Source organism: Anthonomus grandis, chromosome 1 (assembly GCF_022605725.1).
Source record: "Anthonomus grandis grandis chromosome 1, icAntGran1.3, whole genome shotgun sequence".
Classification (NCBI taxonomy): Eukaryota; Metazoa; Arthropoda; class Insecta; order Coleoptera; family Curculionidae; genus Anthonomus; species Anthonomus grandis.
Window position 1 is genome coordinate 33,539,100 of NC_065546.1, and position 25,447 is coordinate 33,564,546.

Below are 25,447 nucleotides of genomic sequence, written 5' to 3' on the forward strand. Positions count from 1 at the left end.
TTTAGTCAGTAACAAGGAAATTCCTCTATATTTTCTTATTATTTGTGATACTCTTATAGAGTACCTTTTATGCAATGATGACTTATTTATTTTTAATTTTAATGATTTCTAAAAAGCAGAATAAAGACTTCATTAAAATTCATTGTCAGAAGCTGTTTTTTTAACTCTTTTTTTTTTGCAACTTTTTTCCTGTTTAAATATTTTAAATCTAATTAATCATATTTCAAAATAATCAAACAAAAATGTAATCATATTTAATTCAGTCAATCATAAACAAAATTAAAACTTTTAATAAAAAATTACCAATAAATAAATGTTTTATTAACTAGGAAGCCAACTTCTATTCTTTATTTGTTTGAAATCAATTTAAGCTTTACAAAAAAGTCTTATATAGAAAAAAAAGTTAAAAAAAAATAAATTATAAGAAAAACAATTTTAATTTTTTTGGGAGTAAAACGATGTTGGATTTAAAATAAACCCTGAAAAGATTGAGAATTGATAAAAATATTTCAGTTTTAAATTTCCACAAGTAATTTCTAATTTTTCGTTGTGATTTATGGTTTAATTCCGATTATGAATTTTTCAATGGTAAGATTTTTATATAAAAAAAATCATATATACATATGATAAATAAATATATATATATATATATATATATATGTCGGAGAGTCATTATTTTTTTTCAGAATTATTTTCTAAAATCTTAAATGTGATACCTTATTTTAAAGGTAATTGAATTAAATTCATATTTTGAATGAAAAAAAAAGAATAATTAAAAAACGATTTCTCTTTATTAAACGATTCATTGCTTCTTGAAAAGATATTAAAACTCGTTAATTTTTTTTATCAGAGAAGTCTTTTGTGCTTTATTTTAAAAATAAATTAAGACAATTTCCTTGGAAAAGGTAAATAGCCAATGGCCAAAGCTATATGACAAATTATAACATTGTTTAATTGCATGCAGACCATGTCATAGGTACATTTACAAAAAAAGCAATGGCTTGCAAAAAGACCGCATTGTTTTTTATATGATATGGTATATTTTTTGCAACACGATAAATTTACTAGTTTATTATTAGGTGCTTATTTGTAATATTCGAGAATTTTTTTTTTGTATTACTGTTGAAGCGATCTCAAATTAAATTATGTAGGAAAGGTACCTACGAAGCTAAGCACGATTATCATGTAGGTTAAAAAAAGGGACCATGAAAAAGTGTGACTTTCTTTTAAAAGGCGTAGTATTTTAAAATCTTTTTTTTTTAAACCTGGTAGAAAGTAAAAGTAAAGTATTTAAAAAAATTATGAATTTTTCCGTAAATATTCGAAAATTAAATTAAAATCTTTAAATTTTATTTTGATAAGCATCAAATGACGCAACTTTGATATGACCTAACTGAACCTCTAACTTTTGAGTCTTAAAATCACAGCACTATACGAATATTTTCTTCAACATTTTGTAGTAAAATTATCGCAGCGACTCCAATAAAATAACAGCCATTCAAATAAAACTATAACAAGGTTTTGTTATTTTATACTGATAAGTCGGAAAATAAATGAAACTTCGTAGGGTCAAATAATCCCCATGAATAGGTGTGTAATTAATTGTGTGTTTAATTATTTTGTTCTACGGCTTTAAATAATATCAGAAAAAAGCGAATGAAAAAAACATAAAAAAGAGAAACGTTTTTGGCTCAATTGTGTTAAATAAAAATAGTAAAAAATATATTACTTTTATTAAATAAAATTGTTATTGCTGTTGTACTGATTTCCTGATTTCTGTCACCAAAAATAAGCTTAACATAAGATGAGCAAAGACAAATAAATGTGCTCCTTTTATGAATGGAAAACACCAAAATATTCCTAATTTTAGAAAGTATTCGCAATTTAATCATATCTGTCCTGATTCCACCCTGTATAGAACATATAAACCTTTCACAATTTTTGGGTTCAACAAATCAATATTCAAATATTTTTCTTATTGACTACTAATACAAAAACAAAAATATTTTAATTTTTCAAACAGCTTATAGTCTATTTATACCCTTTAAAACAACACGGTTCTGTACAAACCAAAAATAAAGGCAAATAATGAAATAAATATAGTTCCCAGAATTTTATTTCCATCTGGTCACCCGCCGCCGCCTCCCGTCTTCCCGCAGCTTACAGTGGCGCTACAGCCAACGGTGGACTTTTACGAAACTAACGATTTATAAATAACATGTTACTTGCGTCATCTGTCGGAAATTTTAAAAGTTGGAAGTCTAATATGGCGGCCGACTACGCCCCCTTAGGAATTCATTATGGGTCTATTGTTTTATTTTTGTATCAAAATTGAAGTTAGTGAAAATCGATGCTTTTCCTTGTATTGAATTTAGTTACTTAAATCTCGTTTTGTTAAATAGAATATAATTGTTTTTGTTAATTAATAATGCATAGTTAACAATGCTTATAAGTTTGCTTATTTTTTTATCTTTATTAAAAAAAATCTCTAAAAATCAAGTGGTGCGATAATTTTGTCCAGGAGTTTAGAATTCCTGTGGATGGATTTGAGAACAAAATCGTGATTCTGAGTGAACATTTTTAGTAGTTAAATCGATTTTCGTTGAGGCATTTCTTTTGCTGAGCTCATTCACTATTCTAAGAAATCAGCATAAAATATTAGAAATATTCATAAAAGGGGTTTGGAAAAGGGCTGTACCCAATAATTTACTAAAAAACGTTTTTTGTTACTCAAAAACATTAAGAGTTAGAGGTAATTTTGTTAAAGAGGAGCCAACAATTTGAAGGTTTAATGGAACTCTCACTTTATTGACCATTATTTTTAATTATTTAGATTGCTAACCCGAAATATAGAACAACTATTACTGATTTTAGATCAATGAAAATCACTCCTGAGATTAATTTTTTATGATTATTAAATAAAAAAAGGATTCTGTTATTGATTTGGAAATAATATTTTTTTATCTCAGCAATAATTTCTTTGTCCCTTATAGAAACAAAAGAATTTATGCTGATTCTAAAGGGTCAAGCGTCGAAATCACTAGTAAAGTAACACTAAAAGCAAAAATCTCTCAACGTCTTTTTTTCTCAGCAGTGATTTTAAATGAGTTCGCCTTTACCCTTGGCATTTCTCTTACGACAAGGAGGTCAATTTTAAGAAGGTCAATAAGAATTTTATTTCAATTTTAATCCAAAGCGGTCATTTGAAAGATGGATATTATTTTCCTTATCGTGCTTGAAATAATAAAATATTTATTTGTGCAAAAAATATCCGTAATCTCATAGATTTCTTTTATCTTAGCGGTCATTTTAAATGGTAGTTCATTTTTATTAATGACTTTATAATTGACTTTGAAAGGTTGATAGTCCGGTACTAGTAAAGAAATATTTTTTATCAACAATTGGGAAATAATAAAATATTCATTACCTCTGTGATATTAAAAGTGAATAAGTACAATAATTATTAAAACATATATATATTTTAACATATCAAACGAACTTACCTGTAACTGAAGTTCGATATTAATTATATGAACCACCTTTTTCCTCAGATCATAAACAAATGTAGTTGTTCAAAGACCCTATTAGTTGCAGGCAACAGCATGTGCTTAAGTTTTTATAATTAAAATTCTTATATCTTAATATGCATAATAATATATAATTTTATTCAAAATAACAAAACATAACTTTCTTACAACCTAGTTTTACATTATTCAACGACATAATGTTTTAAACATAATTTTAATATTTATACATTTAAATCACACATCAAGAATTATTTGTAACTAACTGCATTCTCAAATGTTGTCCTATATTTTTTAGTATCAATCCCACTCTTGTTCATTACTGTTTTAATGCAACGGCTCAAGGTTTGAGGCGAAGCTGGCTTATAGGTTTTTTTTTTAAGTTAAAAGAGTGTTGAAATATTCCCCGAAATATGAGATTGGGTTATTTCTAAATAAAGTTTTAACAGAATACTAATGCATCTTTGGGGAGAAGTGTATTTTTCTATACAGGGTGAGTTTTTTAAAGTGTTACAATGCGATATGTCATAAACGGCTGCAAATTTTTTTTTGACATTTTGGTGACATTTCAAGTATACCGGGGGGCACTTTTTGTGATATTTTTGACATTTGTCCCTTCACCCCCCTAAGAGGGGGGGAGGGTCACTTCCTTATTTTAAATGGAATGACGTGTTTTTTATTCTTATATACGAATATACATAAAATATGAAGTCTGTTTACAAAAAATTTTTTAAATTGCTCTGCTGGTTACGGAATTATGATCAAAAATGTTTTGATTAAATTTAAAAATAATTCGAATATTTTACCATAATAACAGCCGGTTGCCATGGAAATCCTACTGTTTATTTTACTAGTATGGATGGAAATGAAAATCCTAGTAACAGTAGGATTTCTATGGCAACATAACAAGCAGTGTCACATAAAAATTTTGACGTGTTATTAACAAGTAAATTGTGTTTAAAAAGAAAAAAATTGAAGCGAATTTTAGTGTAGAAGTAGATATGTTGTTAATTTTGGGGGAGTGCAGAAAAAATTATAGGGAGGCTGCAGTAGTGTGGGCCGAGAGGTTTCCGGATATTCCAAAATCTTATATGGCCTTTAAGAGACTGGAGACCAGAAGTCGTATGACTGGTAGTCTAAAAAGTAAACGACGAAATCGGATTAAAACGCAAACAGATGAAAATAAGGCAGTTGCTGTATTAGGAGCAGTAGCTATTGATCCTCAAATCAGTACCAGGCGGCTTGCTTTAGATGCTGGAATTAGTCAATCATCAATTATAACAATTCTGCACCGGTACAAGTTTCATCCTTACCACATTACACTTCATCAAGAGCTTTACGGACATGATTTTGAGAATCGCATTAATTTTTGCACTTGGATTTCAACAAAAATGCGTGAAAATAACCATTTTTTGAGAAACGTTATTTTTTCTGATGAGGCTTCTTTTAATAATTGCGGGCAGGTAAGATTTAACTTATTTAAATTAGAACATATTCAAGTTTTGGTTGTTTGTTTTTCTAAAAGGTAAACAGGCACAACATGCATTACTGGGCAGCAAATAATCCTCACTGGATGAGAACTGTACCAAATCAACATCCCTGATCTGTGAACGTATGGTGTAGTATTTTCGAGGATAGAGTTATTGGTCCGCATTTTTTCCAAGGTCATTTAAATGGACAGGTCTACACAGATTTTTTAAGAAATCAGTTACCTCGTCTACTAAACCAAAATTTAAATCCTAACGTATGGTTTCAGCAGGACGGAGCTCCACCCCATTATGCCATACAGGCCCGTACTTATTTAAATGAGATTTTTGAAAACAGGTGGATTGGTCGAGGTGGTCCTGTCAACTGGCCTGCTCGTTTGCCAGATTTGACCCCCCTTGACTTTTTTTTATGGGGATTTATAAAAGACAAAGTAATGGCTAGTGCACCTACAACTCCAGAGGACATGAAGAACAGGATTCGTTTTGCTTGTTCATTAGTGACACCAGCAATGTTACAGCGGGTACGAAACTCATGTCAAGAAAGGATAAGAAAGTGTTTGGAAGTCGAAGGCGGTCACTTCGAACAGCTCCTTAGGGATAATACACGATAGACGATAAATAGTTAAAAAGTAGGAAATAATTTGTTTTTATTGTAGTAGAATATTCGAATTATTTTTAAATTTAATCAAAACATTTTTGATCATAATTCCGTAACCAGCAGAGCAATTTTAAAATTTTTTTGTAAACAGACTTCATATTTTATGTAGATTCGTATTTAAGAATAAAAAACACGTCATTCCATTTAAAATAAGGAAGTGACCCTCCCCCCCTCTTAGGGGGGTGAAGGGGCAAATGTCAAAAATATCACAAAAAGTGCCCCCCGGTATACTTGAAATGTCACCAAAATGTCAAAAAAAAATTTGCAGCCGTTTTTGACATATCGCATTGTAACACTTTAAAAAACTCACCCTGTATAAAAGATTGGTTGATATTCGTTTCTATTGATTGTTTTTTTTTGTCCGGTAGCTTTTTCATATTTACCCTGAGTCATTTTTATATTATGGATATGAATAAGAGAAAGAGTTTGCACTCTATGACCTGTACTCAAAGCCAATAGTGTTACTAATTTGAAGGGAATGTCTTTAAGAGAATTTTTTTTTGTACAGGGTAAAATGACTTAAGAGATTACAATTTCAGGATCCCAAGTGTAAGAGTATTTGGGCTTCAACGGTTGTGAATTTAAAGCACCTTTAAAAATCTCTTAATTCGATTATCTGCCATCAAATTAGGATGAACAATTAGGTTAATAGCTGCTCTAATATTATTTAAGGAACCATACCTTTTTCCTTAATCAAAGCACTTAGTAAAAACTGTAACAATTCTAGTACAGAAAGACTATACATGCAAATATAGGCATCCCCGCAGAATTACCACCATAACTTTAAGGCAGAGTAGTATTGTTTAACGGTTGATCAAAGATAAATTTATTTTTATGGCATCAGGGGGCACTCCTCTGCAGAGGTAGGCTTCTTGCATAACACCCCAATCACCAATGAAAGCTGCCCTCACTGCGGGTGAGGGGATCTATCAATAGAAAGGAGAAGAACTTTCGGTTTAAGAATTAGCATTTCTGAGTCCAGGGATCTAGTAATTTAAGAAACCATGCTTGAGTAGGCCAATAGGGTGCCACAACAATGCCTCGAGCATTTTAGGTCGAAATCTTGTATAATCGAATTTTGGTATCAAATTAAAGGTGGAAAGGCATAGAAGTAATCTCCCTATAAGACTGTAAAGGCGTTTACCAAAATTGCCTCTGGGTCGTTAAACCAAGAGGCAAACTTATAGCATTTATTGTTATTAGGGCTAACAAATAAATCAAAATCTGGTAATCCAAATTTATTTGAAATTTGCAAGAAGGCTTTTGGGTTAAGAGACCATTCTACCTCAGCTCGACCTACCCTTGACTGATAATCTGCCTCTTTGTTTTCTTGGGAACTGATATAGAGGGCAAATATAATTATGTTGCGATGTTCACATCACTGTCAAATTACTCTAGCAAGTTTATTTAATTTTTTATATTGACTTCCCCCCATTCGATTTATGTAGGAAATTGCAGTGGTCTTATCTATATGCAAAAGAATATTACAAAAGAGATATTTTTTGGCAAAATATTTTAACATTAGTTCCAAGAAATTTATGCTTTCAAGTCTTTCCTTGGGGCTCCAAAACCCCTTGAGCTTTCCTCTCTATAGAAAATGCCCCAGGCATCCGGGGTGGCATCTGAAAAAATTTCTTTTTTTATACTCGAAGGTAAAAAAGGGACAGAAGAGATTTTTTAACTTTCCCATCCACCATTTTGCTTCTGCATGCAAGGGCAGTGGGATTGTCATTTTCCTATCGCACTGCGTCCCCATTGCATGCATATTGATGCTAAAACATCACAAAGTTTTGCAAATTGTCTTATGCTGCACAGCTTTGTCAAAACGAACTTTTGTAAGAGACTCTAAATTTCAACAGTTTTTTGTTCAAGGAAAGCTAAGCCTCATATTGATAGAGTCAAAGTTAAAGCCTAAGGACTTACAGTATTGACTTGGTCACAAAAGACTTTTTTTTAATTTATAAGAAAACCTAGTTCTGTAAGTAAATCACATGTAGTTTTTATATTTCTATTACACTTTCCTACTTACTCTGCCCAAGAAAAAAAATTATTAAGATAATTTACTGACAAAAACCCTTGCTTTTAAGATGAGGCTGAACACAAATTGAAGTGCATGCAGGTAAACTCGTAAAACCGATTCAAAATAAAATCTTAAAATTTCTGATGACTCTTACTAATAGGTATCAGGAAAAGTCTCTTTTAGGTCAATAGTGGACATATAACAATTTTTTGATATTAAATTTATTGCTAGCTTTCTATCCTCTACCTTAAAATGTTCGGTTTTTACAAGTGTATTTAGGTTTTTTAATTTTAGAATAAATCTATTTGAACCGTCTGGTTTCGGGCGTAGAAAAATATTTGAAATTTGAAGATGATTTGATAAGAATGTGCACTGCTGCACTGCACCAATATTTAATAGGTGATCTATGGCCTACTTCAGACCAGTTTTTTCTTTTTAAGAGACCAAATCCTCTCTTTTTGGAGGATATTTTTGGACCACTTTGAATAAAAGGGGATCTTATACCCCTCCAACCAGGATAAAATATGTTTATCATTACAGTAAGGTGTCCATTTATTTTTAAACATGGCAAGTTGGCCAGCAATTTTTCTTACCATTGTATTTTCGAGTTCTCCTTCTGGCTCTGCTTTTTCTTTGGATCTGACCAGCTCTTGCTCCTCTGCTGTCTGTCTTTTGGTTAAGCATTTGAGTGCCCACCCCACTGAGGCTGGACCCTCTGTTTGGAAACCATCTTCCGAGGAGGTGGGCTCTTAATGTAAATTCTTCTTCTTGACAAGAACAGAGCTATTTTTCTCCAAGGTCTTTGCTTGCTCCAGACATTTGGAGAGGTTAGTCCCAAAGAGCAACTTGCTAATTTTTTGGGGGCTCCTGTAAAATCTATTTAAAATTTTCTTTTAATTTTGCTCATACCCCCATTGCAATTGCAAAATCGAAGCCTTCCTATGGACAGCTTGGCCATGGAAAAGATTGTGCAAAATTCTACCTGAGTTACTTAACCACTGAAGCAGTTGCAGATTTTTTTCCCTGAGAGAAAGGGGATCCATTTAATAGCCTTGACAGAGCCTTACCAATTCCCACAATAGCTGCGCTTAGTTGCAACTGGTTTTTCAAAATGTTGTGGTCCCTCTGTATGGCAGAATCATTAATATTTAATTTAACTTTAGTTCTGGCGTCTTAAATGGACAGTTAGCAGACACTGGATATTTTTTCGCCAATGCTGTTACTTGCCCGTCAGGTAGTCCCTCACAAAGAATATTTCCCCATTGGTGTCCAACTATGGGCAAAAAAATTCGTTAGTTTTTGCAGGAGAGTCGCAATCCTGCCCCAAAATTTTGAAGCCAACGGATCCAAGTAAATTTTGCGAATTGGTTCAGTTTGACCTAGAAAAAGGAATTAACCTAAATTCTAAATTCTTTGATTTGCTTTAAGCTCAAGTCCAGATCCGTATTTTTTTTTTTTTTTTTTTTTTAATAAATAAACAATATTTTGTCTGTTTACTAGATTGGCAACTGACAGTTCAGTCGTCAGCGGTGACAGCTGTCTACCCCCCTCTTTTTTCAGAATAATAACATCATAGTCGTAGTTGAGATTGTATCTACGACATACGTACTTATGTTGTTTGACAGTATTCCGTAGAAAGTAGAAAGGCGGATTTTTGAACTTGGCTTCAAGGGATATTTTTCGGACTATTATGTCAGAAAATATTATTTGAGGGCTACGGTGCCCCGTTCCTGTACCAGGAACAATTTTTTTTGACCAATGTCAAAATTGTTTGTTTGAGCTATGGTGCCCTAAACATTATTTTTTATGTTTTAAAGCTACGGTGCTTAAAACGGCCTCTTTAAACTACGGTGAATGAAGAGGATTCTAGACCTAGCTAGAATAATATTACCTGTTAGGCAATAAGAATTTTCAAACTACTGTGTCAAGAAAATTTGTTTTTAAGCTACTGTGCTCAAAAACAATAATTATTTAACCTAACACTTCCGTGCCCGCAGCTATCTTGCCTCGTTGTCGCCAGCATTTCCGTGTTGGGAAGTGTCTGTTCAAGAAACGAGAGATCGTCATTGTCGTCGTCCTCGAACCATCCTTGATCGATAGCGTCGGGGGGCGAAAGGAAAGATGTCGATGGCTGTGGGTCTTGTGGCGGTAACGGCGGCGGAGGGGCCGTATATCAAGCCGGTGTGCCGGGCACGGCTTGGCCGTCATATGTTTGACGCTACACGATAGCGTCCCCTTATTCTTCACCTTCCTTAGCATTTTCAGTCCATCCTTTAAGAGATAAATCTCTCTTTCAATGGCTTCCTCGTCCGAAGAATCTGATAAACTTGAAGAATCCGAATTTTTCCACTTTTTAAATCACTTAAGCACTTACGAAAACTTAGAACTTGTTGACGCATCAACACAAGAAACAGGAATGATTTTGGTAGGTATGGTGGGGATGGTACGGGTGGCGCTAATAACGCCACCTACGTCAAAAAAAAAAAAAACGAGGACTTTAAAACTTGTGGCATTTAGCCAAGTAGCAGGGAGCAGGGACTACATTTGTTTATGATGTGAAGAAAAAGGTGGGAATATAATTTTCGTCTCTTCTTATTCTAGAAATATGAAAATATTCATGCAAACATTTTCAGGGATCGTTCTAGTTGGACAACCAAACATTTTCTATTAATTCTAGATTAAAGATTAAGACTTAAAAATCACAATTTGACTAAAATAATTATTTTCATCTCTTATTTAATTTGAAACGAAAAAATATTTATCTAAACAGTGATTTTAAATTCAATTTTATTCAACAGCTGCTTCTTTGGCCAAGAAGACTATGAATTTATAGTTGAGTGGAGTTACATTTTCCTAAATTATTTTAAACTAGAATTTTTGTTTATGTTTGGGTTGGGTTGGGTTACCGAATATCATATAATATTTTAACATTTCATGAATATGCCTAAGAGGACTATTTTACATACTTACTTAGACAAAAATGAAATATATTAATTTCTTGAATGAAAGTAGAGTGTAGGTAAAGACATGTTTAAGTTTGAGTCAAATTAGAATATTTTCATTTTTTATATACATTCATATAGAGGGATTCCTGACGATGGGTTTGAGAGTAAAAAAATATGATTAAAAAATATTAAAAATAGTGGCATTTTCTGATTTCAAATTTATACAGGGTGTCCCGGAAAATGTGGGAAATCACCCGGATTAAGGTCGAAAATTAAAAAATAATATGGAACTTTCCTATAAAAAAATTTACTACTAAGGACCTCTTAAAATGGAGTCCTTAAAACATATTTACCTTGTTTATTTTACCAGGGGAAGACTAGGTTGTACATGATAATGCTTAAATTTTTAGCACCCTGTATGACAAAGACTCATAAATGATACATGAAATAATAAATATGAAGCTTGAACCTTAAACTACAGAAAAGACATTCTTGTTCATTATCGATAAAATGAACCGTTTTGCAGATTAAGGAACCACTGTTTTATTTTAATTAATAAGAACCATAAAGAGACATGTTCTTTTTTTCAGCGATGCGACAGTTATCAAAAAACAGAGAAGTTTCATTTTAAGTTGTTTAATCTGAAAAAGTACATTTTCTCAAAAATGCCTTGTGGTTTTTAGAAAGACAAATTGTAAAAAATCTATGTTTTTCTTGAAACGAAAGAACAGCCAGAAAAAAAATGTCAACGCATGAATAGAAAATTGAAAAGGTGAACTGTATTAGAAAAATTGTAAGTAACTGCTGACGCAAATAATAAAATTTTAAAAAACGAATGTGTAAGTCTTCTTAACGGGGATCCCCTTAGTTGCTATATTTTTAAACGTATTTTTGGCCGAAATGGCGCGTAAAGAAAACGTTTGACGATATTTCACTTTCGCCGCTTTTGCGTTATCATTGGTTTTGTAAAATATAAGAACGATGTCACACTTTGCTTCCTCGCATTTTTTGATATTTTTGGATCAACTAGTAAAAAATAATAATGTCTCCTGAATTATTTGTTTCCTAGTAAACGTCAAACAATGCACCGGCCATCAAGATCTTCAATATTTACATTTTTTTAAGTTTGGAGCCCGATATTTCCAAAAGTAATTAAACTATATATATTTGAAATCAGAAAATTCGGCTCTTTTTAACTATAAAGTTATATACAGGTTGTTCCATAAGAAAAAACTGACCAAAAAAAATTGGGACATCGGATTCAAAAATTTAGAGTAATACCCCAAAAGATTGTATAATTTTTTTTTAACTTTTTCTCTAACCTCTGTAGAGGGGAAATCAATATATGAGCAAAGACCCTGCACATTTCTGTCCATACTATGCTCTTAGGAATCCTTGCAATAACATTTTTTAATAAAAGTTCCTTTATCGTTTTATCAATTTCAGAACACCGCAAAACTACTACGGATGGCGTACAACAGATGGCGCGCCTTCATGATCTTAAGTAAAGTGAACAAGGCTGATTGGCCGCAAATGAAACTGAAAATCTACGCGGCCAGCGTCTTAATCAATAAACGTCCGTATTACGGCATCAATCGGAAATGGGAGGGCAACTACTTGGCCAGACTAGAGGACAACAGCAATTATTCGTCATTTAATGAGGCGGTAAACAATTTGAGGAACACGAAGCATTTCAGTCAAGTTCTGTTCTCATCGTACGTCACCAAGTTTAATAAGTTCAATAAAGTGGCGGAGAGAGTGATGGTGATTACCGATCAGCAAATATTTAAATTGGATTGCGAAAAGTTTAGGAATATGAAGGAGGGGGTGCCTCTGAAGGATTTGACTGGTACGATAGGATTTTTAAGGGATTTTTTATGAAATTATGTTGTTTTTTTTTAGGTATTAGCGTGAGTCCTGGACAAGATCAGTTGATAGTCCTTCACTGTCCTGGAGGGAACGATTTGGTGGTGTCTCTGCATTGTTTGAAGCAAGAGGATCGGATAGGCGAGTGCGTAGGGATTTTATGTAACAGATTTCATCAGTAAGTAATTTTTTATATATTTGGCAATACCGCAAAGTAGAGACATTAAATAATCTTAAAATGTAAGCGTAAAAGCAACAATATGAATATTATCGCGAAGAATAGGTAAACACTTATAATAAATAACTTACAATTTATACAAGTATAAATTGTTAACATAGTGGGAACAACTTACCGTGCCCCAGCTTGGTCTTAATTTAACAAAATTGCTCCTTCGCCAGGCTATAGAAATCAGGGGATCAAGCCGTTTACTTGCTGGAGTAAATTGACAATTTAAAAACGCCCGCAAAAAATTAAGGCAGCTTTTAAAGTCAGAAATGACCTACCTTACGTTGTAATAATCATTTTATTAAAAAAAAAACTGGATAATGTTGACGTAATGCCTCATATGGGGAGTATAAAGCATGCCTGGATTATAACGAAATGGATATTTAAATTGGTTAATACTTACCCTTTATTACCAACATACAGGGTGATTGTCGTATTTTGGTAAAAACGTGTTCACCATGTAATTCCTAAACTGATTAGCTGATTTTTTTTTTAAATGTATACCTACACATTTAGGGCATCTACACCTTTTGGCGTTTAGAAAGTGGCAAAGTTTCAGGATCAGATTCAGCCAATTCATAAAAGGGGCCCTTTAGTTGTACTATCGTGCCGAAAAAAAAATTGGACAGCAAAATCTCCTAAATCTCTTGGTCTATTAGAATAATATATTTTGATGTTGTCAAAGTTAATTTAATTTTGTGACAGCCGCGTCAACAAAATCGTTCTTTCAAAATGCCTGCATTATCTCCTCAATAAAAAGTGATAATATACACTCGTCTGATGGATGGAGTTCCTATAAGAAGAATCGCAGAAGAATTGGGCATTAGTAAAAATACCGTTTCCTTAGCTAAGGCAAAATTGCAGAATACGGAGCTATTGTAAGAAATCCAGGTTCTGGTCGACCAAAAATTTCAAACGACATTCAAGATAGAGAGTTAGTTGGCTTTCTAAGAAACAATCTGTTTGAAACAGCAATAAAAGCGAAAGAAGACACGCATTTTCCTGGTTCTGCTAATTCAGCTCGTAGTAGGATAAGAAATTCGGAAGTTAAAAGTTGCTGTACAACAAATAAAATATTTTTGACTGAAGCAAACAAACAGAGAAGATTAGAATTTGACCATCAATATGCACACCAAAACAACATATGGGAAACGGTAATATTTTCGGATGAAAAAACCTGGTTCTAGTCGACAGGTATCTCCGAATTTTAACATTTTTGAATATGAAATAGTAAGCTAATCTTCTTTGGACTATTTTAAGCAAAAAAAATTGGAGGATGAATAACATTTTCTTTAATAAAATAATAAAAACAAAAAAAAATCATGACAATGTGTACCTACGTACGATATAAACTCGTTTTCGAAAATTCGCCGCAAGCGCTTCATGGTTTAGTGTTAATGAGAGTGAACTATGGGTATGTACCGTTTTCAACTGTCAGTACAGGATTGTACTGTGCTGGTTTTACTGTAATTTGTCGTTCCGATTTTATACAGCGTGCTGTTTTGCTCCAAAAAAGGAACAGTTTTCAGCACTGTTTTCATAACCACAACATAACCTATAAAACCAAATTACCTGTTTCTGTTTTGTTTTCCGGTACGGTGTTTTGCTTTATTAAAACCAGACCACATTTGTTAATAAAATAAATATGACTGGAAAAGCAAGATGGTAAGAATAATAGACGCAGAAAATAATTTTGAATACCACATTGAAGTTACACCGGAAGAATACGAAAGAGCCCAAACAGGTTAGTGCGTTGTATAAGAGCTTTTTAAGTGGTAAATTTTATTTTTGTTAAACATTTTAAAACCACAATTATTATTTCAGACATGATCTTTGCAACCAAACTGCTTGAAAATAATTCTCACAACGTAAACAAGAAGATTCAAGAAATCAACATCAACAACACTTCTGACGGTTTTGACATTCCCCCACTATTTTACTGTACCTACAGTAGCTTTTATCCCCAGTCAATCCAGTAAAGATTAATGACGTCACTGATGCATTTATGACGTCATTCAGTACTGAATCAGTAAACTGAAAGAAATATCGGAACGACGTCCAGTAAATTCAGTACTGACAGTTGATAACGGTACATACCCTATGAGCCGGTCGGCCTGGGTTCAGATTTCAACTGTGCCAGTTTTACTTTTTTTATTTTTTTGCGACTAAGAATTTTGTTTTGTGACTAAGTTTTGTACTTTTTATTCTTTTTTATTGACGTTTGACATAACGTCAATAACAGCGTTGCCATATATGTTCTTTGATTTAAGAATTTTTTATTTCTTCTATATGAATGTTTTTAGTGTTTTGGGCTCGGTTGAATTGCATTGGGTTGATTTTGGGTTGCGTTAGCACACGTGCGCCCCTCGTGTGCCTGTGTGTTGGGTTGGGATGGGATGGGATGGGATGGGATGAGATGGGTTGGGATGGGATGGGTTGGGTTCCGATGGTTCGAGTCCTCTCTATATTTTTTCATATGAATAGAATCTCAAAATGTTAGAAAATATGGAGGCTACGAACATTTGCATAAGGGAATGAATTTTTTGCTTGTGTACAAATGTGTGTAAAAGTGAAACCCATTCACTATTATAGTGTAAAAACACTGCATCATTTGGCAGATAGATTTAGATGTCTTTCATGTTTTCTCTTATATAAGATATGCTTTTTAGATGTGCTTGCTTCTTATTACATATATACACAATTTGGCAACTGCGAGATCATATGTCAAAAGTTTGACAATGTAATTATCAATAGCAACGAGTTTCGATCATCAAATAGAGTAGAGTAGACCTCTTTTTTGACATAATTTAATATTATTTTTTAGCGTCCTATGTGAATAATCCGCAAATTTTTTTCTCTTAATCTATTCTTTTCAAAGTACTCTTTATGCTCAAATTTTAAAATATTGCAAAATCGGAAATACTTAAAGTCGACAAGACCCAAAAACCTTTCAATAGTGTAATAATGGCAAAATCCGCGTTTACAGGCCTTCTAATACCAGTTGTGATGAAAGATATACACATAAGACTAATCAAAGTGGACGTTTTAGTATAAACGTTTGGGCCTGGATTCCTGGATTAGTTTTAGAGGACCAGGCGTTTGTCAAATAGTGCACGGAAGGAGATTGATAGCCTTAGGATATTGCAATATCCTGAACAATGTTATGATGCAATTGGTTGGTGTAGTCTATGGGCAAGATTTTATCTTCCAACATGATAATGCTCCTATACATACAGCCCGTACAGTTCAAAACTGACTAGACGAGACTAAAACTAACTAGAAAGACGAATTCAAGTTTTACCGTGGCCCTTGAAAAGCCCTGATATCAACCCAATTGGAAACGTTTGGGGTAAAATGGCAAAATATATGAATAAAGATAAATTTAGGCCTAGAAATCAGAATGAATTACGCCTAAAGATAGATGACGCATGGGACCAAATAGCCGAAGAATATATCAGAAACTTAATTTTAAGTATGCCACGACGTTCGCAAGCTGTAATTGATAACGGCGGTGCGCTTACTAAGTATTAATAATTTTTTATTCTATATTATCAAAAAAGATATTAGTTAGTTTTGGTTTATTTATAAAATGGGTTCCAAATAAAAATAAATATCGAAAAATAAAAATGTTTTGTATCAATTTTATTATTATTTAAATATGTAATTATTAAGACTCCAAAAATTCATAATGCGTAAATATGCATACCATACCCAAGGAATGCGATTTACTATAATAGACTAGGAGACAATTCCCTACCTAGATCTTAGTGTCCCAGTTTTTTTTCGGCACGATGGTACATCGGAATTCAGTTTTCTTGTTAATTTTTTTCTAAAAACTACATGCCTTTCTGAAGAAAAATGTGCCACTGAGTGACACTAAAGGTTACGTACGAAACAAAAATCTTTAGGTGGCAAACAAACAAGCGATGTGGGTATTAAAGCTACCTAAGCGGTACTAAAGAAAACATCAATAAATTTCAATTAATACATTGTTTTAGTGACCTAGTTCAATTGTGTTTACTTTTGAGGGTCAACTTGGTTCTGGGGTCAATTAAATCCAAGCTGTTTAAATCTTTTTTTCTTTAATGCGAACGTTTAGACCTATATTAGGCCTTCTTCAGGGCACTACAAATTTAAGAAAAAAAAACAGTAAAAAAACAATTATAAACAAACTTAAAGACGCATGGTTTATTCCATTTCCATGGCCATTTTATACCATGTCTTTAACTTTTTTTTAAATTGGTTTTTTACTATGTTCTTGGTACTTACTTTCAGCCTATTCATGATACATATGTTGTAACTTTTTAATGTTTAGATGGGCAGGTAAATAATTTTTTCCGATTATAATGCGTTCAGTGCCACGCAATTTACCAATGAATTCGCGTACTCTCTCCCTTTTGTCCAAACTTTTTGTTGAAATATGGTGACCTCCTCTTCGCTCTTTAGGACAGTCCCCTGAGACAACAATCTTACATACTATAAATAACCTGTATACGGCTTCTTACATTTTTAATATCTGACAGTTTAACATTTTGGCATCGATATGTTTTATTATCATGTGAGCAAGGACGCTTAAATTTCTTTAGGTCCGGATCTAGATTTTCGTATCTAAAATAAAATAAATAATGTTAAAAAAATTTAATTGTATAAGAACTATTTTTTTTATTTTCAAACTTTTATACCTATTTTTACTTTTCATGTTTTCCTCTTAGCTTTTTCGGGGCTTTTTCCCTTCCACAGCTACTGAATCTCCCAAAAAATCTTCCTCCATATTTTTTATTTAGGACTTGTTACTGCAGCTTGTATTTATTTTATTTAAAAACCACTAAAAGAACAGTTCAAACCAGAAATAATATACAGCACGACTACAACTCAAACACATCAATCAAACTACCCGACCCAATGTTTACACTACTTACTGTACCGACTAACACTTAAACCGATTCCAAGCGGTCTATCGGTAATTACCGTTCCTAAATGGTATTAACCAAACACGTCCAAGCGGTTATAATTTATCGATCAAACGAACTTTAGGAAGTTCGATCGAAATTATATGAGGCGCTTCATTCGAATAGATTACTATACAATTATTCACTATGTAGTACCGCTTCCGGTGCTAGGTGGCGCCAAGTGTAAAAGTCAGATAAATTTATCTGACTTTTACACAGGTGTTTTTGACAGGTCTCCTACCTACCGACACGGCTGTCAGCCATCACTAAATTTAAAGATTAACCGAGAAACAAAATAAAAGGGAAGGGGGATTTATGAATTAAATCCTAATTATAATACAATAAATAATTATTCATTGTTTGAATTCTGGGTGGGTAGTAATCTATTCGAATGAAGCGCCTCATATAATTTCGATCGAACTTCCTAAAGTTCGTTTGATCGATAAATTATATTTCGGCGCTTCATTCTTCATAGATTACTATACAATTATTCACTATGTAGTTGTTTAAAGTCTTATTTATTTTCTTTGTTGGTCAGACTTGGTTAGAAAATTCTTGCGGAGAATAACACATTCTTATATCTAGTTATAATTTTTATTCCTAGACTTAAGTGTTCATACATTTAGCAAAAAGGAAATAAAAGTATTCCACTAACAGTTTGCTTACAAAACTTTAACAAAATTCTACTTTCTTTTAGAAAATTAAATAAATATTCTACCCTAATGATTAATGCAACATAGTGATTCAAACAAAATGAGTATAATAGAAAGGTTCATAAATCACAATAACACACCTATAGGGTAACTTTTCCTTTGCTATTGATTAGTACCTCTGCAATGTTGTCCATTGTCTTAACTATAGGTCTGTTGTAGAACTTAGCAAAAGTATCTGAAGTTTCTGTCCAGCTTGCAGTTTTACGGATGAAATTTATAGGTACACCTCTCTTGCATGCTGAGGATGTTGAGGCATGTTTAATGGAGTAAGCTGAGAAAATATTTGTGTTGATTCCAGCTTTTGTTAAGGAGTCCTTTACCCATCTGCTTAATGTCTGACTAGAAACTCTCTTAAAAGGAGCAGAATATGAAATGAAAAGGTATTCATTGTTTATCTTCCGTAAGGTAGCTGTCTTGTCGATATACTGCATTAATGCTGAAACTAAACAGAGCTCAGGTCGTTCTAAGGTTGACTCTTATTTGGGCCAGAGGTCTTTATAGCATCAGAGATAAAAATAAGAACCTCAGATTCATTTGTGAAAATCATATTTTCTACTTTAATTAGGCCAAATGTTTGAAAACGTTGGGCAGTAATTAAAGCCAAAAGAGATATCAACTTTTTTGAGAGCAACTCAAGGGATAAAATTTCATTAGGGTAAAGATCTCTTAGGTAATTTAGTAGTACCTGGGGATCCCAAGTTATATTGTATCTAGGAGTCTGTGGACGTAGTTTTGAAATGCCTCTTATGTACCTTTTTATTAAGGGGTGTTTACCTAAACTGCGTGGCATTATTAAGGCCAAGGCCGAACGGAAATTGTTACATGACCCATATTTAAAACCTCTTTGTTTAAAAAGGAATTGAAAAAACTTTATCACTTGAGTGGGTGTTGCCTTGATTACAGGAATATTCCTCTCTACAGAATATTTCCACCAGGATCTATAAGCTGTATCATACTGTTTTTGTGTTGTGGCAGAAAGGGATTCCACCATGACATCCATGCATTCTTCTGGTACGTTCGTCAGTCGATAACCTTCCCTGATAATTTCCCTGCAACCAGGGTAAGGTTTGCTATGGGGAATGGTTCCCTAAAAGGAGATGTAATCAAATTACTGTCTGGACCAAGAATTATTGGTTCTAAGGAGCTTGATAAAAGTAGGATACCATGCCTGACCTGGCCAGTCTGGTACAAATAGAATTCCTTCAGCCCTATCATTAATAATATTTTTAATAACTCGTAATATTAGTGAGAATGGAGGAAAGGCATAAAAAAATTCCCCCCTCCATGACACTGTAAAAGAGTCTACTGCACAAAAGGATGTCCTTGTTTAATGATATATATCTTTCACATTTCTTATTAATGATTGAGGCAAACAGGTCAATTGATGGTTTCCCAAACCTTTTAACAATCACCTGTAAGGCAGCATTGGATAGTTCCCATTCAGTGCCTAGCCAAATTATGATCAGTTGAGATATATGAAGCATGAATCCATAAATCTTTTTGTTCACACCATTTCTAGATCTTTTGGGCTACTTTTTTTAATAAATGGTTTCTTACACTATCCATATGATTTATGTAAAATATTGCTGTGACGTTATCTATTCTAAATAAAACATTACAAGATCTTAATTTAAAAGCAAAACATTTTAGCCCATAATATACTACGAGGAGCTTTAAAAAATTAATATGGTTCTTTTTTTCTACCTCGCCCCAAAACCGATGTGTCTTCTCCCCTCCTGAGTAAGCACCCCAGCCAGAGCTTGAAGAATCTGTGTAAATTTCTAAGGAATAAATATCTTCTCGAATATTTTGCCTAGCCTGGAATGTTATCAATCCACCAATTAAGGTCTTCAGCAATAATACTTGGATTAATTTTCATATAGGAATCATAGTTTTGATTTGATACTTTGAGGGCAAATAATATTTCTTTTTCTAATTTTTTAAGATTTAAAAGGCCATATTTTAGGGTTGGGAGGGTAGAAAGTAATAAACCAATTAAATGGGCAAAAAAACTAATTTTACATAAGGTGAGTGTCTTAAATTTTTTTATCTTCCTAATAATTTTTAACCCTTTTTCAAGAGGAAATTCTATAGAAAATTGTCTAGAATCAAGTATTCCCAAAAAGCGACATCTTGTTTGTGGCTCTAATGAGCTCTTTTTATCATTAATCAGAAAACCAAGATATTTTAAAAGTTCTAAACATCTAAGAGAATCCTGTCTATTTTGCTCTTTTGTTTTGGACAAAATTAATAGATCATCAAGGTAAATAACACAGCATATGCCCCTTTTATGTAAATATGAGACAACTGGCTTCATAACCTTGGTAAATATATATGGTGCACTAGACAACCCAAATGGTAGACAGTTGAATTCAAAAAGTTTCTCATCAAATTTAAATCGTGAGATATTTTTTACTAGATTGATGCATAGGAATTAGGTAGTATGCATCCTTCAAGTCTATGGTTGACATAAACCAATTCCTTTGCATTAATTTAACAGCTGTTCGCCAGTCATCCATTTTAAAATGATTTCTTTTTAATCAAAAAAATAGGTGACAAAAATTGTCCTTTAATGCTCTTACATAGGCTAACTGCACCTGAGATTAACATATCATTGATTACCTGACTTAATTGAGTTTTTTCAATGTTATTAAACCTCTGAGCATATGTTTTTGATGACATTGTGAAGTTGCCATTAAAATCAATTTTGTACCCTTTTATCCAATTTAAAACTAGGGTCTAAGAAGTACCAACGATGTGAAAAAGCCTTGAGACGACCTGCTAAGATACTAACCTTTAATATTTCTGTCTTGCTGGTCTTGTTGGTCTGTGCCTGTAGGTCACATTCTGCTGAGGTTTTTGCCCCTGATGTCTGAACTTCCTCGAGGAACGAGTCGGGCCTCTCCAGTTTAAATGGTCTGCCTCTTGAACTTGTGGTTTTTAAATCTCTACTGTTTTTTTCTAAATCTCTTGCAGTTTTAATTTTATCTGCAAAATCAGAACCAAATAACTTACGAGTCTGGGGTCCTTTTGACCACCACTTGCCGAAGGGAATCATCTAGGGATGGTAACCTATGATAACATACCTCCTAGATATTGATACATAATGATGTAAATCAGTTAGTAATTTGCCAGTATCTGATAGTTCAGTTATAATGGCTTTAAGTTGATCATTACTTTCTTGACCTAGAATTTTATTAAATAATGAACCCAAGGCTGCTAAAGAAGCTCCTAACTGAGATTGAATAATAGCTAAATACTTATCTTTTTTTAATGTGTCTTGTGATAAAATTTTTAGAATTTCCTCATTTAGATCTGGGGCTTCTAAGGTTTTTAAATTTTTGGGCACAAGATATTTTTTAGTTAGATCTAGTCTTTCTTGTTTATCTAGGCCACATTTAATTATGTTAGACCATCTAGAGACCAGGACTGGGTGTAATTCAATGCCCTCGCTTATAATGTTATTGGGATCTGTGCCCAAGCATTCAAGAATGTCATCTTTCAGAGTTAGAAACTGTTATGTATCCTTGTCTGAGTGGATGACTAGGATCTCCTCTCTATTGTCCACCTCCGGGTCTATTGTTCTGCTGTGCACCTGCTCGGTAATCTTGGAAGGTCTATGATTAGGTTGGTCAAGCTCACTCGAGTCTAGACGCCTATACCTCTTGCGTGGATGGATAGAGGTTCGGGGCTCCTGCTCACTCGAGTCAGGGCTCCGCGAAATCCAGTCGCGTCTTCGAGGACGCGCTGAATGTTCTGAACACGAGTCGAATGATCTAGATCGGCTTCTTTTTGGCCTGCCTCTAGATTTAATATTTCCACGTGTTGTTTTAAGTATGAATTGCTCAATACGCTTCATACGGGCGTCGAGGTCATGGAAAGCCAGCGCTGACTCCCTTGAATCGGAGCCAGAAACTGACCTTGCTGAAAGAAATTAATAACGTTATTACTTAAAATTACAATTTATTTGTGGAAAAATTCGCTTGTTACCACCCAAGCGCCAAAAACGAAAGTGATGGCTGACAGCCGTGTCGGTAAGTAGGAGACCTGTCAGATAAATTTATCTGACTTTTACACTTGGCGCTACCTAGCACCGGAAGCGGTACTACATAGTGAATAATTGTATAGTAATCTATGAAGAATGAAGCGCCGAAATACAATTATAACAGTGTTGAAATACGTGATATCACCAATTAGCCCTTTATACGTCATCAATATGGAACAGTAATTACCCACGTCCGAAGCTGTTTTCTAAACGTTAATTTTTGTTTAAGAACTAATTACATATAACATTATTGGCGTCTGGGGTATTATTTACAAACAAACAAAATGATGAGAGCGACAGCTGACAAGTTACGAAGTTACTTCAACCAAACACGTCCAAGCGGACACGATTGGTTATGTTATAAAGGGACTGTTCAAGGTCAACCAAGAGCTTAACCGCGGTTAAAACCGATAGATCGCTTGGAATCGGTTATCGTGGGCCCAGTCCATGCGCGCAAACACGCAGAGGCGAATCAACGATAAAATGGCTGACCACGCATGTTCAAATTTTTACGACATCGCTACTGATAGTGCCATCTATTATTCAAATTATACATTTATATAATAAGATAAAGTAGGAAATTTGAAATAGAAATGTATTTATGGATTTATTCGGGTTTGAACAAAAAGTGGATTTATTCGTTTTTGTACGCCAATATTTAGCTGATATGATGTAATTCAGCAAGATGAACCAATATTCGCCGCTAACTAAATTTTTGTGAAAAATGGATTTATTCGATTTTGTTTCAAACCTCCTCATTTGTTTGTTAAACTAATTGTTTATTGCCGGTTTTAGTTACTTTTTTGTTAATTTATATAGATTATGTATATTTAAAGTTCGAAATTTAATTTGGCCGGATATTTATGAGTAGCCGAAAAATTGTTTTTGTTATAAAACAATTAGAAATAAAGTTTCTTATAATTTTTCGAATGTTCTATTTTTAACATAATAAAAGAGCGAATTTTTATTTTGCATTTTTTTGTAGGACATGGTCATAAATTTATCTTTGGCCGGATCTTTTTGTACGCAACTGTACTTCCAACACGATAGGGCACCCGCGGATTTTACAATTATTCTAAATTATTTTGATCAACAATTTACTGATGAGTAGATTGGACTCGGAGGTACACATCTGTGGCCAGCTAGATCGCCAGACCAATCCAGCCGACTATTTTTTATGGGGGCATCTAAAAGAAAAAGTGGATAGTTTTATACATTTTAACTTGTTGATTGCACTTTTGTCCCTTTTTAAAACATTAAGTCCCAGTTCCACTGACGTGTTATAAATTAGCTCCATTTGTGGTTTTATCCTTATATAGGTTTTGACTTTGTTTGTGCAACTAAAAATAAAAATCAGTTAGAAGAGACAGTGTTTAGAATTTATTAGTGTTAGAGATTGATTTGTTTTAAATAATCTAGAGTTTTGATTTATTTTAAAGGCCATCTAGTAAATATTTTTATTCTTAGATATAGCTTTAATGCACACAAAACGTGTGTACCATCTAAAGATTTTTTTGTACATAACCTTTGATGTGCCACTTAAGATAGTGGCATATTTTTCTTCACAAATGTATGTAGTTTTTAGGAAAAAGTAAAAAAACACTAATAAAAGTTTACTTGAATGAACAAAACAGTGAAAATACTTCTTATATAATCAAAAATCTTTTTTTATCTGTTTTAATCTATTCATTTACTTAAATTATGACAATCAATCACTTGTTTTTATGTAATTTATAATAAGTGCTTCATGAGAAAAAATAACTGATGGGATTTGGGCTGCATCCAAACCCACAACACTTGAGGGCTTTCTTGTATCTCTATTTAGGGCTACGAAGGACCAGCTGGCTATGTGAAAAGGGCACCAAAACAGAAACGCGAAAAGTACTTTAAACAATTTAATTTAAAACCATTTAGTTTTGTGTGAGAGAATTTGTTGTTCTTATTTAAAAAAAAAATGCGAGCGGGTGGGACAGAACAGCGAGACCGAGAGTCTTCTTACACAACCATTATCTAGGAGCGACTGACTCCAAAAAATCGGATGATGCAATTTTCCTTAAAAACCGTTACCTGCGCGGGGGTGTGAGGAAGCTCGTCGCGACCAATAAAACGAATAGGAATGATTCCGGGAATGTATATCTTGTGACGAATTTTAAGTCGACTTCTATTGTAAATGTTGTGTTTTATTTAATTTGGGTATGTATAAAGGTGTGGATGGTTTATGTGTGTATTTGAATTGTTTTTCTTTATGTTGCAACTGGTTTTGCAACATTCTCCCCCCTTTTGAAGCATCGTTGCTTCTAAACAAACAAAAATTTAAAAAAAATCATTTTAACCATCATTCGGCAAAGGTGAGGGTAAAGGATATAATTTGGTGATCGGGCGTACAAATTTTCCATCTTTAGTTTTAATTTTCACCACACGAACCCTTCCATCAGGACCTTTAAAAATTTCTAGAATTCTACCTCTTGGCCAGTATAGGGGTGGAGTGTTATCTTCTTTTAATAAGACTAAGTCGTTCTCTTTTAAATTACCTTTTTCTTTTAACCATTTAGGTCTGTTTTGTAGCCTACATAGGTAGTCCTTTGACCACCTTTTCCAAAACAGTTGCTTAATTTGGGTACACTTTTGCCAATGAGAAACTCTATTTTCGGGAACGTCACTAATGTCTTTTTCAGGGTAAGCTGTAATATTGGAACCGATTACTCTCACGAGATGTGTGGTAAGATACTGAAAGTCTGAAGGGTCATTTGATAGGGGGCACAAGGGCCTAGAATTCAGTATAGCTTCAATTTGAGTTAAGATTGTGCTAAATTCTTCGTATGTTAACTGCATATTACCAACGAGTCTATATAAATGATATTTCGTGCTTTTAACAGCAGCTTCCCACAGGCCTCCCCAGTGTGGAGCTTTGGGTGGGATGAATTTCCAGTGAGTCTCGTTTTGAGACAAATAATTCTTAATCTCATTAGTGACCGAAGATTTATTGAAAAAGTCATAGAGCTCTTTTAATTGAT

General features: G+C 33.4%; 1 protein-coding gene across 3 annotated transcripts in view; it reads left to right on the forward strand.

Annotated features, from left to right (window-relative positions):
- Positions 1-25,447, forward strand: part of LOC126739004 (unconventional myosin ID) — an 81,342-nt gene that overhangs the window by 45,882 nt on the left and 10,013 nt on the right. For 2 of the 3 annotated variants that reach the window (XM_050444531.1, XM_050444538.1), the window contains 2 exons: positions 12,081-12,483; positions 12,537-12,678. In XM_050444531.1, the coding sequence (XP_050300488.1) occupies positions 12,081-12,483; positions 12,537-12,678 (545 nt within the window). Of the gene's footprint in view, positions 1-12,080; positions 12,484-12,536; positions 12,679-23,418; positions 23,799-25,447 lie in introns of those variants that run through there. The other variant, XM_050444548.1, reaches the window with a different exon arrangement.